The following is a 15888-nucleotide window of genomic DNA, read 5'->3' on the forward strand; positions in this document are numbered from 1 at the left end:
GCTGCCACATTGGCCCTCTCAGAAACACTCAGAAGCTCAAGGGCATCTGGGTCTCTGTAACACCCTGTGCTGCAAGCATGGGGCTGGTTTCCCTTTGTTGGCAATGGGAATTGGGAAGCCCAGACACAAGGCAGCAGGCCCAGAGCCTTTGGGCAAGGGGAGCTCGGGAATGGAAACCTCCAGCTTGAGGAAGGAGCAGCTCTGGCTGCTTAGGATGAGCTGTCATGGGATGGCTCTTGAACTGCTCTAGAGAGTGTTACAGACTGAGAGGAAGGCTGAACTTACAACATCTTACAGCTCCAGCTTTTATCTCGACTTCTCCTCACCCACCCCAAAACACACTTTCAGGGAGGGAAACATCTGCTGAGTGAACAGGAGCTGAGCAATGCATTTCTTCCCCACCCATTTCCTTCATGTATGCAAAACAAGAAATACAGAGATCTATTCTTGAAGAGCACCAACCTTCCAAGTTTTTTCAGTGCATGGCACACCAATGGGCTTCTTTTCCTGAAACAAGAACAAGGGAGGCAGGAGTTGATTTGGGTTTTTTACTAACTGACATGCACTCAGCCAGCATGTGCTTACCAACAGCTCCAAAAATGTCATGCGAGTCCATTAATAATAAAATGCCAGTAAGGATGAAAAGGCCCATCTGAAGGGGAGTGAATAATGGAGACCAGGTGGAAAACCAGCTGAAATCCCCACAGTCACCTTCTCCTCCTCTGAGGAAAATGCCTGTGTTACCTTGGTGTCCTAGGGTGATGTTATGGTGTTTGTATCTCCAATCGTGTGTCCTGATTATGTTTGGTATTATGTCCTGTGCTTCCAGGACTGACTCTGAGAGTGAAGCTTTGTTTTGTCTTGTTATCAGCCAGCTCACCTCCCCCATGGTCTATGTTTAGGAGAGGTTTTAGCTCGGCTTGCTTGCCTGCTTGTTTGCCTGCTTGCTTGCCTGCTTGCTCGCTTCTGCCTCTTTTTCTTTCCTTCGCTTTGCCCTTGCTTTTTTCTTATTAGTTAGTTCAGCTAGGCAGTCCAACCTTTTCCCTGGACTGTTTTCTCTTCCACCCCGTCCCCTCCCTCTCCTGGATACCATCTGAACCTGTTCCGGACGGGGACCTGGGAAACCCCAAGAAACACCGGGAGTCTACACTCTGTCACCTGCAGCAGCCATTCCCCAGCGCCAGAGACTGATAACTGAGCGACCACTCGCCAGAGAGACTGAGTTTGTCATCCCTTCAGAACGGTGAAAGAGTTTTTTTGTCAGCTGGTGTTGTCTTTTTTCCCTGTGCTGGGGAGTGTCTTGCTTGTTAAATAAACAGGTTTTTTCTCCCACTCTTCTCCGAGGAAATTCTTCCCGAACCCGGTGGGGTGGGGGGGAGGAGTCGTGGGGTTTGCTGTCTGGGGGCTCCTTCTGGAGGTTTTCCCCCAAATTTGCCCAAAACCAGGACACTTGGGAACCTGGCAGTCAGGAAATATTGTTTCCATTCTTAATCTACTACTACTATTACTATTACTACTATTTATTACTATTACTACTATTATTATTATTGTTGTTGTTATTATTACTGTTGTTGTTATGTAAGTATGTTTGTGCAGTCTTCTCCCTTTTTTTAAGCAGCTAAGCTTTGCCTTCAGAGGCACAGGCTCCCTCTGCATTTAAAAGAGTTGAGCAAAAAGCTTCCTTGGTTAAAATAAACCACTCGGAAGTAATGGTTGTCAATTTTTCTAAGCCAGTTCTAGAGAAAGAGGAATATTTCTCATTCACCCAAATAAAATGAGACTCCTTCTTGTTCTAAAGGCCACAGCAGTCTGGATAAGACACGGAGTTCTGACACATCTGCAAAGATGCAACACAGTTTATGCAAGTTCTGGCTGACTTTAGCCATCCTCTTCTTGCCCCTGCAGCATTTGCAAATGCCCAGCTACCGTTTCTCACTCTCCCATGCTTGGCCAAGTGATGGATTCAGCAGCCAGATTTGGAGCTGGGCATGTTCTGCAGAGCTGAGCCCACCCCCAGCTGATGGCAGAAGCTGCCAGGGATTCCAAGCCTCTCTCAGCTGTTTCTGGGCACCCCCTCCTTCCCCTCCCTCACCACCCTCTCCAAGGAAGATGCAGCATCCCTGCTCCTTTCTTCACACTGATACTCCCTGACATTTGTCATTCACTCCAATAAAACCAGACTCATCCAAGCAGCAAGGACAAACACTGCCCATTGCTGCTGGCCTGAGGGCTGATTGCAGCACTCTGCATTTCCAAGACTTTGAGACCAGGAATGGTGCTTTATTTTTTTTGGCACAGAAGAATGGCTCCTGCTCTGCTTTATTCTCTCAGCTTCCTCTCATTTTCCACAAGGTATTGCCTACAGTCCTTTGCAGTTGATCACCACCCTTTTCCAGGAAAAGCTGACTGCAGCCTCCAGCTCTTCCTTCTCCTCCCAAAGGCCAAACACAGTTTGAAAACCATCTCCCTGGCTCTCCTGGCCCAGCTGCCATGGCTCAGCACTGTGAACTTCGACCTCCCATAGGGCACAGCAACATCCCAGTGCTGAAGGATGAGCCTGGCAAAACCCCAAAACACATCTGGAACCAAGTGCCAAGGCTCAGCCACCAGCCAGGAGTGTGATGATCCCCTGACCTTGAGGGACTGCCAACAACAGAGGGCCCCAACAATTGCACTCACCTGGACAGGCTCAGGAAGGATTTTGGATGGTGGAGCTTTGGCTTCTGGCCTCTGTTTGGAGACAACTTCATTGCAGTCCTTAGAGTTCTGCTTAGTGTTAGGCCTGAGGCCTAGTGATTGCAGTGAGAATTCCTTCCCCATGTCCTCATATGGGTTTGTCTTCCTGGAGGCCAGACCACTCCTGCAGGTCTGTGACATGGATTTGGACATTTCTGGAAACCACAGAGGACTTGGAGGGGACTCCTGCCAGGGGATCAGGTTGAGGTCCCACTCACCCAGCATGTGCTTGATGTGCCATGACAGCTCATCCTCTTTATTGGTCTGCAGCACAGGAACAGAGAGGGGAATGTCAGAAACAGCCCAGGCAGGAGAGCCAGCTCTGCAAGAGACATTGCTCAGCATCTGCATGGAATCACCATGCATCCCCACTAGGGAAGTTAGGCAAGCTCAGTGGAGCAGATGGGAAGATGCTGTGTTTGCAGGGATTGGGCCAAAGTCTGCTACAGCCCATGCAGAAGACACAGCTCTCCCCTCGGCCCCCAAGCCTCCTTCCTCCTCTCCTTCCAGCCTGCACCCCACTCCCATTACCTTGTAGGGATTGGCAAAGACAGGAGTCTTCTCCCGGGATATGTATTTCTCCTCCACCTCCCTCCTCCGCCTCTCTTGCTCCAGACGGCCGAGCAGGTTTCTGTTGTTGTTCCGGCTTTCAGAAGGAGACACAGAAAGGAGAGTTAACACTTGAACCCCTGTTTTTATACTCTGTGCACAAACTTTCCCACAAGGGCACATGTCCAGCAGCAAAGCAATGTTGAAATCCTCAGGATGCTGACAGTGGACAGATCAGTTCTGTCCCCTGTGGGTCTCATTGCTCTGGGGCACAGCACACATCCTTCTCAGGGATTGCTGCTCCTCATCCCAGACATCGACAAGGATGACAAGGGAAAGACTCTCCCCCCATTTCATTGTGAAACAAATGGAGAAGCAGTCGCTGAGTCACTGAGGGGGATCAGCACATGAGCTGGCAAATCCACTTGCAATCATCAATGGAGAAACTGCCATGCTTGTTCTTCACACCTCTCACCTCACTCTCCCCCTGAGAGTCAAAGAGAATCCTCTCTTTTGAAGGTGTTGCCACTTTCAAGGATTGAATTTTGTCCACTTTACAAACAGCCTTGGAAATTCACTCTCTACTGTAAATGGATATTTAGAAAGCTGCTTCCACAGAAAATCATGTAGCTATATTTCAAGCAATCCCATCAATGTCATTAGAATGGAAATCTCAGACATTCAGAAAACACCATGTCAAATGCCCCTGTTCCTCCTCAGCCACATCTGCATGTACTCAATCCCACCAGCCCCATAGCAAAACACCAATAAAGCTGTGTCCCATCATGGCAAAACAGATCCTTTAAACTGTCCCTGCTCTGTGAAAGACTACTGCAAAATGAGGGAAACTCTGCCTCTGCTATTTGTAGACATGGGGGAAGGAAAATCATGTAGGCAGAGTGGATGCAGGTATCTATTTCTACTCTACTGCACAGTCTGCTTTATACATACAATTCCTAGATTCTTCTTGGCCCATGCAACTTCCAGCAGTGGCACTTTCTCCAATACCACACCAGTAATCAGCTCCTGAAAGTTTCATCATCCCTAGAACCAAGGCACAGCTGCCTCATCTCATTCTGAGTGCCATTATTTACAATAAACCTGGTTTTTGCACTAGGTGACATTCCAAACTCAGAGCAAAGTGTCTGCTGAAATGCCCAATCCTTGAAGATCAGCCTGTAGCTCTCCCAGTCTCCAGAGCCCTGCAGACACCATTGCTGCCCATCTCTGACCTGGCCATTCAAGGTGCTTGTCAAGATGCTCTTCAAAGCCTTTGCACACCTGAGCTCTGCTGCCACTCAGAACCCTGCACAGTTTCCCTCAGGTCAGGGAAAGTTGGAAGCTTTGGGAACTCCAGGCACCTGGCAGCCTTGGAGCAGGGGGACTCCACAGTCCCAGCCTCTCCATCTCCAGGGGCAAAACAGCTGCAGTTAAAAACACTGCTGTACTTGCTGCAGGTGGTCAACACTTGCTGTGTCACCAGGAAAACCCCATCACCCTGACTGCTCAGAGAGGCAGAGGGAGCCAAATGTCTGCCCTGAAACATCAGCTCAGTTCTCATCCTCTCCAAACATATTCCACAAGAAATAAGAACTTGCACCCACCCCGAAAAGAAACAACTCTTGTGCTTTGCTACAGACTGAAACAGGAAAATACTCCAGGGCCCAAAGCCTCCCAAAGTGCAGAAGGGAGTGCCCTGGCCCCAGGTATGAGAAATTGGCTTCAGAAAGTTCAGCAGACAACCTGCCCTGGCCCACAACATCATCCAGGTCTGGGTCTGTAACAGGAGCTCTGAAAATCCCACTGGCAGGACAACCTTTATTTCTCCCACTCAGGGATTCTGATTCTTGCATTGGAGGGAGGATTCTTTTCATAAACCCTCTCAACATTCATCACAGCACCTGGGAAGCCAAGATTGCATCAAATCAATTCCTACCTGATGTTGCTGTTCTGGTTGCCTCTTGGCTGCATTTTAGAGCCTCAGTTTGAGTCAGCTTCTCTGGAAGAGAACAAACAGATATTCAGCATCTGCAGGAGTTCATGATTAAAGCAGAGGCCACGATCTGCAGGGACTTGCTACCCTCAGAGCCTGGAATACCCTTCTGGCAGTGCTCCTAACATCAATGATCCAAATGTGGGGATTACACATAGCTGAGAATGGGGGGAACCGAGAGATCCATGTTCCCCTTCCCCCAGTGGTGATGCTGCATTTCAGGTCAGCTCTTAACTCCAGATTTGGCCAAGAGCATGACAAACCAGGCCATTGCTGCAGGCTCCAGGATATCTGGTTCAATTTTCAGAATAAATGTGCCCTAAGCACTCTGCTTTTAGATGACCAAATGTGACAATGGTTATCTTTTTTCTTCTGTCTTCACTTAGAGTCAGAATTGAATGTTCAAAAGACAAATTTCTTGTTCAGACTTAGTTGTTTATTAAATCTTATCTAAAGTACGGAGAGTTCTTCCACACTTCGAGCTATTAGGCCAAAAGTAGGAAAACTGAGGTGAATTTAGCTAGTAACAAAGTCTTTTAAAAGCTAACTATCCAATTAAGAACAAGCATCTATATTATTTATACTTTTGACTCAATAACTAAACACTTGTGACCCACAGTGCAGCACTAACTATCCAACCAAAAACCACTACCTGAAATCATGAAGAAGAAGGAACAAGAAGGAAAAAAACCCCAAACAATGCCCAGGAACCTCCATCTTGTTCCATACCCATTACTATATTCTGAAACCCCAAATTCCAAACCCTTCACCATGTGAAATTACATACTTCTATTCTAACTACACACCAGTGATTCTAACTTTATCACTCTAATTTGGAAGCCTTCTCCAAGACCTCAAGTCAAAGGCAGTGCTCTTTTGAGAGTCAGTGTCAGAAAGCACAGAAAGTTCAAAATTCCCAGGCTTCAAAGTTCCAACACAAATGGGCCTCACATAAATGGCAGCAATTTTGGAAAGGGGAATGAAAGAAAAGGAGGGAAATAAAGTCCTGAAAACACAGCTCTAGATAAAAAGATAACGAGATCCTCTCAGCAGAAGTAAAAAAATTCAAACTGGCTGAAATAGGACTGAGAGCATTTCCATTTCAATTTGTGACATTCATTTACAGCATCTCACACTCCAGAGAGAGCAGAATGATTTCCTGCTGGGGAGGAGGCTACAGGAGTTTTCTGTGAAGTCTTGTGAGCCACCCCACTTAGAGCAAGTGGTGTGGAACAGGAGCACAGACACTTGGGGAAGAGCTGGAGCAGCTGAGCTCCAAGCCATGGCTGTAACACCAGGGAAGGGACCAGCAGGGAACCATTCTGCAAGCCACAGAATGGGAATCCTGTGGATGGGGATCCTGCCAGAGCCCCACCTCCCCCTGCAGCTGGGAAGCCTCACAAGAGACACTGACACCAAGCTAAGAGGACACACCTGGAAGCAAACAAACACTGCATCTTTGTTCCTCCCTCACGAGCATGAAAACCATCCTGCTGGCTGGGAAATAAAGTGCCTTCAAAGAACATGGTGCCCACTTGAATTTCAAGAGAAACAAAAGTGGGAGAAGTAGGAAGTGCATGCAGGGAGAAGTAATTCCAACTTTCTTCCCATATCTGCTGAATGGACCTGGCATTGGCAGAACTTGGGCAGAGAGAGATGCATGCCCACATGTGAATAAACAGCATGACAGGGAAGCCTGCCCTGTCACCAGCTTATCCTTGACATGGCCACAAAGCACACAAGTGGCCAGCAGGAAAATCGAGATTTCACTAAACAGTCCAAAAGTTTTGCAAATGCCCTTGACAGGGCCGGGTTTTTGACCACACTATTCCCACAAGGCACAACTGCTCCTGCAACCAGGCTGTGCTTCTGAACACAAGCTTGCCTCACTCTGGAGAGGAAAGCAGGTACCCAAGTACCCTGGTGGCAATTCCTACAAGCTTTGGACAGGGCTGATTTTGGCCAGGCTCATTTCTGCATCCCTTAGCAGGACATATTTGATTGCTCTTCTTTCTGCCTTGTCCATCCAGCTCCAGGCAAAGAGCTGCTCTAGTGGAACAAGGAAGCTTGGAAACTGCTTGAAAACTGCTTAGAAACTTGATGTACCCATCTCAAGAGCTTTTCTTTCAAATGTTGCTATCACTAACCTTCCCATGATATTTTTATGGGCAAAGCTTGGTGTTTTATATATATATTTGAAGCAACAATTTGACATCCAGTCAGGGAACATACTGGACTCATAGAACCAGAGAACCATAAATCTATAGAACCACAGAATGCTTTACATTGGAAGAGGCCTTAAATGTCACCAGATTCTGCCCCTCTGCCATGGGCAGGGACACTTTTCACTAGACCAGGTTTCTCAAAGGTCTGTCAGACCTGGCCTTGAATGATTCAAACATTCTGGTGGCTCTTGTACTTAGATAAATATAACATATGAATATACATACAAGGCTATTATAATGATAACAGCCATGAGCCTTGAAACTGGAAAAATAACAAATCAATAACTTTGGCTTCACTTTGGGTGTGGGTGTTTCCACAAGGGCTCTGCCACCTCCCTCTGGAGTACCTGGCTGCCACAGTTCAACTGCCAGAACAGCCCCTGGCAGCTGCTCCCATTCCCAATGGGGCAATCCCAGGCCACATCTGGAGCAGTTGCTGCAAGCACTGCCCAGGAAAAGCAAAAAATAAAGTTCCCCCTGACACACATCTGCTGGCTCTGCCCTCAGCCCTCTCCTTCTCAGTGCTGGCACCTTTTGGCAGCACACGGGGCAGAACCAAGGGCCCTCTGTGCTCCCCATGTCACCCTCCTTTCCCAGGGATTGGCTTGGAGACATTTGGGATTAAAGCAGCAGCAGCACGGCCTGCTGCAACCTTGTAATTTGTCCTGATCTAAGCTGGGGAATAATAATCCTAAATATTTGCTATATAAAGAATGCCTTAAAGGTAATTTCCCTGGTTAGTGGCTCTTTCTCAGCACACTGCTGCTAGCTTGCAGGAGCAGGAGCATTGGCTTTGAAGATGCTCCTGTTGATGCCCAGCGCTGGTGGCCAGCAGGGACATCCGTGCCCAGCCAGTTTGCCCCTTGGTAGCCAAGTGCAGAATTACCTGGCACAAGCCGGCCGTGTGGGCGAGGAATTCCTCCCCTGTGGCAATGAATGCTCTGCCAAACAGGCTTTGGGGGCAGAGCAGAGCTCCGGGATGGAGCGGGCAATGCAGAGCTCCGGGATGGAGTGGGCAGAGCAGAACTCCGGGATGGAGCGGGCAGAGCAGAGCTCCGGGATGGAGCGGGCAGGGCAGAGCTCCGGGATGGAGCGGGCAGAGCAGAGCTCCGGGATGGAGCGGGCAGAGCAGAGCTCCGGGATGGAGCGGGCAATGCAGAGCTCCGGGATGGAGCGGGCAGAGCAGAGCTCCGGGATGGAGCGGGCAGAGCAGAGCTCCGGGATGGAGCGGGCAATGCAGAGCTCCGGGATGGAGCGGGAAATGCAGAGCTCCGGGATGGAGCGGGCAATGCAGAGCTCCGGGATGGAGCGGGAAATGCAGAGCTCCGGGATGGAGCGGGCAGAGCAGAACTCCGGGATGGAGCGGGCAGAGCAGAGCTCCGGGATGGAGAGGGCAATGCAGAGCTCCGGGATGGAGCGGGCAATGCAGAGTTCCGGGATGGAGCGGGCAATGCAGAGCTCCGGGATGGAGCGGGCAGAGCAGAGCTCCGGGATGGAGCGGGCAATGCAGAGTTCCGGGATGGAGCGAGCAGAGCAGAGCTCCGGGATGGAGCGGGCAGAGCAGAGCTCCGGGATGGAGCGGGCAGGGCAGAGCTCCGGGATGGAGCGGGCAATGCAGAGCTCCGGGATGGAGCGAGCAGAGCAGAGCTCCGGGATGGAGCGGGCAGGGCAGAGCTCCGGGATGGAGCGGGCAATGCAGAGCTCCGGGATGGAGCGGGCAGAGCAGAGCTCCGGGATGGAGCGGGCAATGCAGAGCTCCGGGATGGAGCGGGCAATGCAGAACTCCGGGATGGAGCGGGCAATGCAGAGCTCCGGGATGGAGCGCTCAGCGCTGCCGCAGCCCAAGTGCGGCTCTGCCGTTGGCACCGCCCGGCTGGCAACGGAGCGTCCCGGGCACGGAACGGGCAAACGGGCACGGGCGGGCACGGAACGCTCGCCCGCAGCCCCGGCCCCGCCCGGCAGCAGCGCACGGGTTGTCCCCAAGTGCCACCAAGCCCTGCCCGGCTGTCCCCGAGTGATGAATCCCACAAACCTGGTTTGCGGGGTTTTTTGTTTTTTTTGGTTTTTTTTTTTTTTTTGTTTGTTTGTTTTTTGTTTGTTTTTTTTTGTTTTGTTTTTTTTTTGTTTTTTTTTTTGTTGTTGTTGTTTTTTTTGTTTTTTTTCTTTTTTTTTTTTTTTTTTTTTTTTGAGCTTACTGTGCTGTCAGGCACTGACTCCCTGGAAAACCCTGCTTTTGATCTGAGGCCTTGAAAACGGCTTCTAAATATGAGTGGTGAAATAAAAATCACGAGTGTGTAGTGAAATAGAAGTGTGTGCTTTCACAGGGTAACAGGTTTTAAATTGGAGGTTTTTATAGTATAGTAATAAGTATGGGACAATATGAAAGATTTTGAGAGTTGTCTCTTTCGGTGTTCATCTTCCTTCTTCATCATGAGTTTCAGGTAATAGTTTCTAGTTAATCAGCATCACTGTAAAAATCATAAAAATCTAATTATTGGGTTAAAAGGATAAATATGTGTTAATTCTCTATAGAACTGTTTAGCTTTAAAAATCCTTGTAACAGCTGCATCTTTCGTCATTTTTTCCAAGCTAGAAACGCTGTTTAACGCTCTGTACTTTCTGATAAAATTTAATAAACAACCAAGTCCAAACACGAGAAAAAAACGTTTCCATTGTGTTTCTGTTAATCCTAACTCTAAGAAAAAGGAAAAAAAAAACATAACAAAACAAAACAATCAAAACCAAGCCACTAATTAAGTGGTGCCAAAGTCCCACCATTGCTACACCCGAGTGCCACCGAGCCCCCGAGCCCTGCCCGGCAGCCGGGAAGGAGCCGCTGAGGAGCCCCCAGGGAGCAGGGCCAGAGCTGCGGCTGCTTTGTCCAAAAGCTTGGGGACATTCCGTGAAAAAAAGCTGAGAAATTCAATTCTGTGACCTGCACGCCTTGTGACCCTTGAGTACTGATGGAAAATTAGGAAGGCTCCATCCCAGTGCAGACAGGAGCACCCCTGGACTGGGGACTCTTCAACAAGAATTTCATGTGTAAATTATTTGTCACTGGGATAAAAAAAAACAGAACTCCACAGCAGCCCAACTAATCTATATCATTCACAAATTCTGTATGTTTCTATCAAGTACAGAGAATTCTTGAAATACCTAATATGAGAGTGGCTTTTTCCACAAGAGTAACTCCATCAGTCGGGGAATGAAGTATTAAATCATCTCAGCCAAACAGAAACAATTAATCCAAAATAGTCAGAATCAACATGTCACTGATAAGGCACAACTGATGTCCAAGAATTCCTAATTTGCTAAACAAATCAAGGAGATCTACGCTGAAAAATAATTCCCAGATGATTTTTTCATAGATCAGATTCCTGTAGTTCAGCTGCTCCACCTGCCTTCCAGCTCTCCAATCCTCTTTTGCATTTTATTGTCATACTGCAAATCTACAAAAAAAACTTTTCTGAGAAAAGAGGGAATTTCCTATTAAATTTCTCTTGAAGAGAGCTTCCAGCCACAGCAGTAAGAGCAGTGTTTGCTGCCTGCCCTGAGCAGAGACACAATACCTATTGCCCAGCCTCTTTCCCACCTAACCTACTTTCCTAGTCTGAACTTTGTAGCCACAGTCACTGGAAATAAAATCAGAGCTTTAACGGTACTTTGCATATTTTCAGTATTATTCTAAAATTTTCTACTTCATCCTCTTTAAATGTACAGTTTTCTTTTAAAGCGCATACTTTTTTTTTCCTTCTTGAGTATTTTATCCCAGAGGCATTACTGCCATCATTGATGGGCTTGGTCACTGCCAAGGGTGGGTACATCTTGGTTTTATTTTAAATGCACCTTTTCATTTCTACTCAAGAAAAGTGAAAAATGGTAAAAATCAATCCCATAAAGCCAAGTTTTGTGATTATGGAAAGCAGTATGGAACTGAATGAGGTTTATTCCATCCTAACCAGTTTATTTATTTAATCTTATTAATTCAGATTGTTTGATGCTGTGATATAAAAAATGTCTTGTTTTCTTCTGCTGCTCCCAGCATTTGAACATCACTGTGAGAACTGCTGGGCAGCCTCTGCCAGCTCCTGCCCAGCCCGTGGCACCTGTGGGCCTGCACTGACAGCCCTGCCCCGGGCTCTGCCGGGCTCTGGGCCAGCACAGAGGCCGGGCAGGGCTGGCCATGGCCGGGAACAGGCCCTGAGCCCCGCAGGAGGATGGAGCTGGGCCACAGCCAAACTCAGCCCAGGCCAAAGCTGGGCTCAGCAGCCAGGGCTGGCAAGGGCTGGGGACAGAGGCTGGCGCTGACAAATGTCCTGGGCCCCCTCCCTGCTCTGTGCATGCCACCAAGGGCACAGAGCAGCCTCCTCTCTGGGCCACTTGCCTGTTTGCAATGCCTTCCCCAGGCGCTGGCCCTGCCCCACAAGGCCTGGGCTGAGTCGTGCCCCTGCCCGCTCAGCCAGGCTGACATGGACACTGCTGCTTTCTCTGGCAGGCTCTCTCAGGCCAGCCCAGCTCCCTGCAAGCTGTGCCAGCTGCCCTGAGCTCTGTGCAGCACCAAGGGCCTCTCCCCAGCACAGCCCAGCCGGCTCTGGCCCCACAGCTCTGCTCAGGCCAGGGGGCTCTGGGCAGTGGCCCCACGGCCTCAGCCCCTGCCAAGGGCACAGCAGCAGCTGCAGCTCTGAGAGGACTCAGCCCCAGCCATGGGGAAGGTGCTTGGCCAAGACAAAAGGAGGCTCCCTGGGTGCCCTGCTCCCCTCTCCCTGAGCTCCTGAGAGCTCTGCAGCCCCTCCTGCCATCCCATCTGCCCAGGCCAGCACAACAGCCCTGGCCTTGGGGCCCTCCAGAGCTGCTCCTGCTCCAGGCCCAGGGCCCATCCCAGAGCTGGGGCAGCCACAAAGCTGTGCCCATTTCTGTTCATTCCGGCTCTGATGAGGATGAATCCTCAGCCACTTGGAGGATGCTGATGAATTTTACTACTCCAGAGGTCTCTTCTTTCTTGAACTTTTTGGTTCACAAATTCAGTGACAAAGACTCACAAACTTTTGTTCAAAACATGAGCCAGCAGTGTGCCCAGTTGGCCAAGAAGGCCAATGGCACCTGGCCTGGATCAGGAATGGTGTGGCCAGCAGGAGAAAGGCAGCGATTCTTCCCCTGTGCTCAGCACTGGTTGGGCAGCACCTTGAGTGCTGTGTCCACTTCTGGGCCCAAAATTTAGGAAGGACATGGAGGGGCTGGAGTGTGTCCAGAGAAGGGCAAAAAGGCTGGTGAGGGGTCTGGAACACAAGTCCTGTGAGGAGTGGCTGGGGGAGCAGAGGATGTTTATCCTGGAGAAGAGGAGGCTCAGGGAGACAAGGTGGTGTCAGGGCACAGGTTGGACTTGATGATCTGCAAGGTCTTTTCCAGCCTGGCTGATTCTGTGATTCTCTGAAACCACCCCTGGAGCATTTGCAGGATGAGCCCTGGGCCTCCTCTTCACAAGGTCCAGCAGCCCAGGTCCCTCAGCTTCTCCACACAGCCCCAAAGCCCATCCTGTCAGTCCTGCAGAGCCTCTCCAGCCCCTCCTCATTGCCCACAACAGGGAGCCCCACACCCAGACACAGCAGCCCAGATGTGCCCCCCTGGCCTGTGGTGCCTCTGGCAAGGGAACAGCACGAGGAACTGCAGGACCCTGCAGACAATTCCTGAAGCACTTGGAAAATGATCCTGCTCTCCAAGGGACGTTCCCATGGTGCCAACTGAGGAACTGAAATGGGGAGTGAGGCCAGAGGGGAAAGGGCAAACAGGGATGGGCTGTTTGTAGGGGAGGGGACATGTATGGGCAAGAGGAAAATATCTGGATCAAGAAAGAGGAAAGAAAGCAAAGCTGAAGCCAAGGAAATGCTCAGAGCAGTTTGGGGGTGGTTGACAGGCAGCCCTGGCTCTGAGCAACAACATCTGCAGTGGGACAGGAAACTCACAGCTCATGGGAACAAACTTTCTGGCTGACTTCAGAGGCCACGACAAAGCCGAGTGGTTTCCCTGCTGTCCCCCAGCCATTGCTGGCCCCAGGGGCTGATGGCATTTGTGCTCACTCAGCTCCATGTCCCCACAGCAGCCCCATGGGGGTGCTGAGCCTGCTGTGTGCAATGCAAACAGGGGCTCCTGAGCCAGTGCTGCCGTGTGTGTGCCTGCAAGGATGCGGCTCCTGTGTGAGCTGGGGGAGAGGCCAGGGCTGCAGAGGGGGGATGTTGTTGGCAGGTGCATGAGGACGCTCTGGGACGCTGCCCTGGGGTGTCCAGCACACTGGGGATGGATCAGCCCCTGCTCTGCTGCTCCTTGCCAGGGTGTCCCCCTTGCAGGGAGCTTGCAGAGCACCAGCCATGCTGTTTGCCCCCAGCCTGCCCACGGCCAGCCTGGGGCTGCTCCCGGGGCTTTTCTGTGCTCAGCATTGGGCTGGCCAAGTATTGTGGACAGAGCCTGGCCAAGGAGCCTGGAGCCCCCAGGCTCTGGCCTGAGGCGTCAGCGCTGCCCCAGCAGTGCCCATGGCCTGTCCCTGCTGCAGCCCCGGCACTGCCACCCCCAGGGCTGTGCCCGGCCCCGAGAGCACTCAGGCCCTGCAGCAACACGAGGGCCAGGAGGGCAGCGGGGCAGTGGCACGGGAGCAGCACTGGCAACACCAAAAGCTGCTGCTGCTGGGCACAGCTGCTGTGCCAGCACTGATCTGCCCCAGCTCTGCACACAGACATTGCTGCTGCAGCTCTAGAGAAGGGAACAGAAGGGGCATGTCTGGAGAAAACTTTGCAGACAGAGAGATTCTTTCGTTTCTTTTGAGTTACCAGGAGCACAGCCCCTCATTTACACAGTCTACGGGTCACAGAAGGGATGGAGAAAAGCAAATTGAAATTTCGGCACAAGCAATGACATTTCTTTGTAGACTTTATTGAAATGCTAAAACAAAGGAAAGAAAAGAACAAACCAACAAGTAAACCAACAAGAAGCAGAGGCAACGTTTATTACAAGCGATATGCAGAAATTGGAAAGCAGTTTAATTTTCCTGAAAACATCCAGTTATCATTCTCCACATTGCAGCCTTGAGCTCCTGGTTTCTCAGGCTGTAGATGAGGGGGTTAAGGGTTGGAGGCACCACTGAGTACAGAACTGACACTGCCAGATCCAGAGATGGGGAGGAGATGGAGGGGGGCTTCACGTAGGCAAACACTGCAGTGCTTACAAACAGGGAGACCACAGCCAGGTGAGGGAGGCAGGTGGAAAAGGCTTTGTGCCTTCCCTGCTCAGAGGGGATCCTCAGCACAGCCCTGAAGATCTGCACATAGGAGAAAACAATGAACACAAAACAACCAAATACCAAACAGACACTAACAGCAATGATCCGCAGTTCCCTGAGATAGGATTTGGAGCAGGAGAGCTTGAGGATGGGTGGGATTTCACAGAAGAATCCCCCCAGGACATTGCCCTGGCACAGGGGCAGAGAAAATGTATTGGCCGTGTGCAGCAGTGAATAGAGAAAGGCACTGGCCCAGGCAGCTGCTGCCATGTGGGCACAAGCTCTGCTGCCCAGGAGGGTCCCGTAGTGCAGGGGTTTGCAGATGGACACGTAGCGGTCGTAGCACATGATGGTCAGGAGATAATACTCTGCTGAGATGAAGAACTTAAAGAAAAACACTTGTGCAGCACATCCTTCATAGGAGATGTGTCTGGTGTCCCAGAGGGAATTGTGCATGGCTTTGGGGACAGTGGTGCAGATGGAGCCCAGGTCGCTGAGGGCCAGGTTGAGCAGGAAGAAGAACATGGGGGTGTGCAGGTGGTGGCCGCAGGCTACGGCGCTGATGATGAGGCCGTTGGCCAGGAGGGCAGCCAGGGAGATGGCCAGGAAGAGGCAGAAGTGCAGGAGCTGCAGCTGCCGCGTGTCTGCCAATGGCAGCAGGAGGAAGTGGCTGATGGAGCTGCTGTTGGACATTTGTTGTGTCTTGCCATGGCGATCTGTAAGAAAAGTAATAATGGAATAGTTCAGTTTGGAGAGGACTTGAAATATCCCAGCTCAGCTTGGTGGCACTTTCCCCCCACTACCTGCCCAGGGCTCTGCTGCCTGGAGCTGTCCCTGCCAGCAGCTGTTTCCCTGTGCCCAGGGCTGGGCCCTGCCAGTGCTGCCAGAGCCCAGCCCAGCCCTGGGGGCTCAGCTCTGCCCTGCAGACCCTTCCCAGCACAGGGCACTGCCCACGGTCGGCTCTGCCTCTGCAGGCTCTGATGGTAAGATCATAGTAACCCTGAGGAGGCTGGAAAAGTGACACTGATGCTGCCTTTGAGGGACCCTGTGCTGATTTCTGTCAATGCCTGTTTATTAATATTCCAGAAAAAGATTTTCTATTTTTCCCACCCTGAAGA

At 50.7% G+C, this 15888-nt stretch overlaps 1 protein-coding gene across 1 annotated transcript; it reads right to left on the reverse strand.

The window, feature by feature from the left end:
• Positions 1-8268: 8268 nt before the first annotated feature.
• Positions 8269-15463, reverse strand: LOC148220911 (olfactory receptor 14I1-like). Its single transcript, XM_088180658.1, has 2 exons — positions 15019-15463; positions 8269-8324 (listed from the first exon to the last, which is right to left on the reverse strand). Exons 1-2 carry the CDS (start codon positions 15461-15463, stop codon positions 8269-8271), a joined length of 501 nt encoding a protein of 166 aa, XP_088036784.1.
• Positions 15464-15888: the final 425 nt, after the last annotated feature.

This window comes from Sturnus vulgaris, chromosome 30, assembly GCF_052056855.1.
Source record: "Sturnus vulgaris isolate bStuVul1 chromosome 30, bStuVul1.hap1, whole genome shotgun sequence".
Lineage (NCBI taxonomy): Eukaryota > Metazoa > Chordata > Aves > Passeriformes > Sturnidae > Sturnus > Sturnus vulgaris.

Bases quoted from the DNA above. Each gene is read 5' to 3' on its own strand.
- LOC148220911 (XM_088180658.1), bottom strand. From the start codon at position 15,463: ATGTCCAACAGCAGCTCCATCAGCCACTTCCTCCTGCTGCCATTGGCA. The intron at 8,325-15,018 runs GTGCCTTTCTCT...GCTGGCCACCAG, and splicing joins GGCAGCAGCTGCCTGGGCCA to CGCTGGGCATCAACAGGAGC.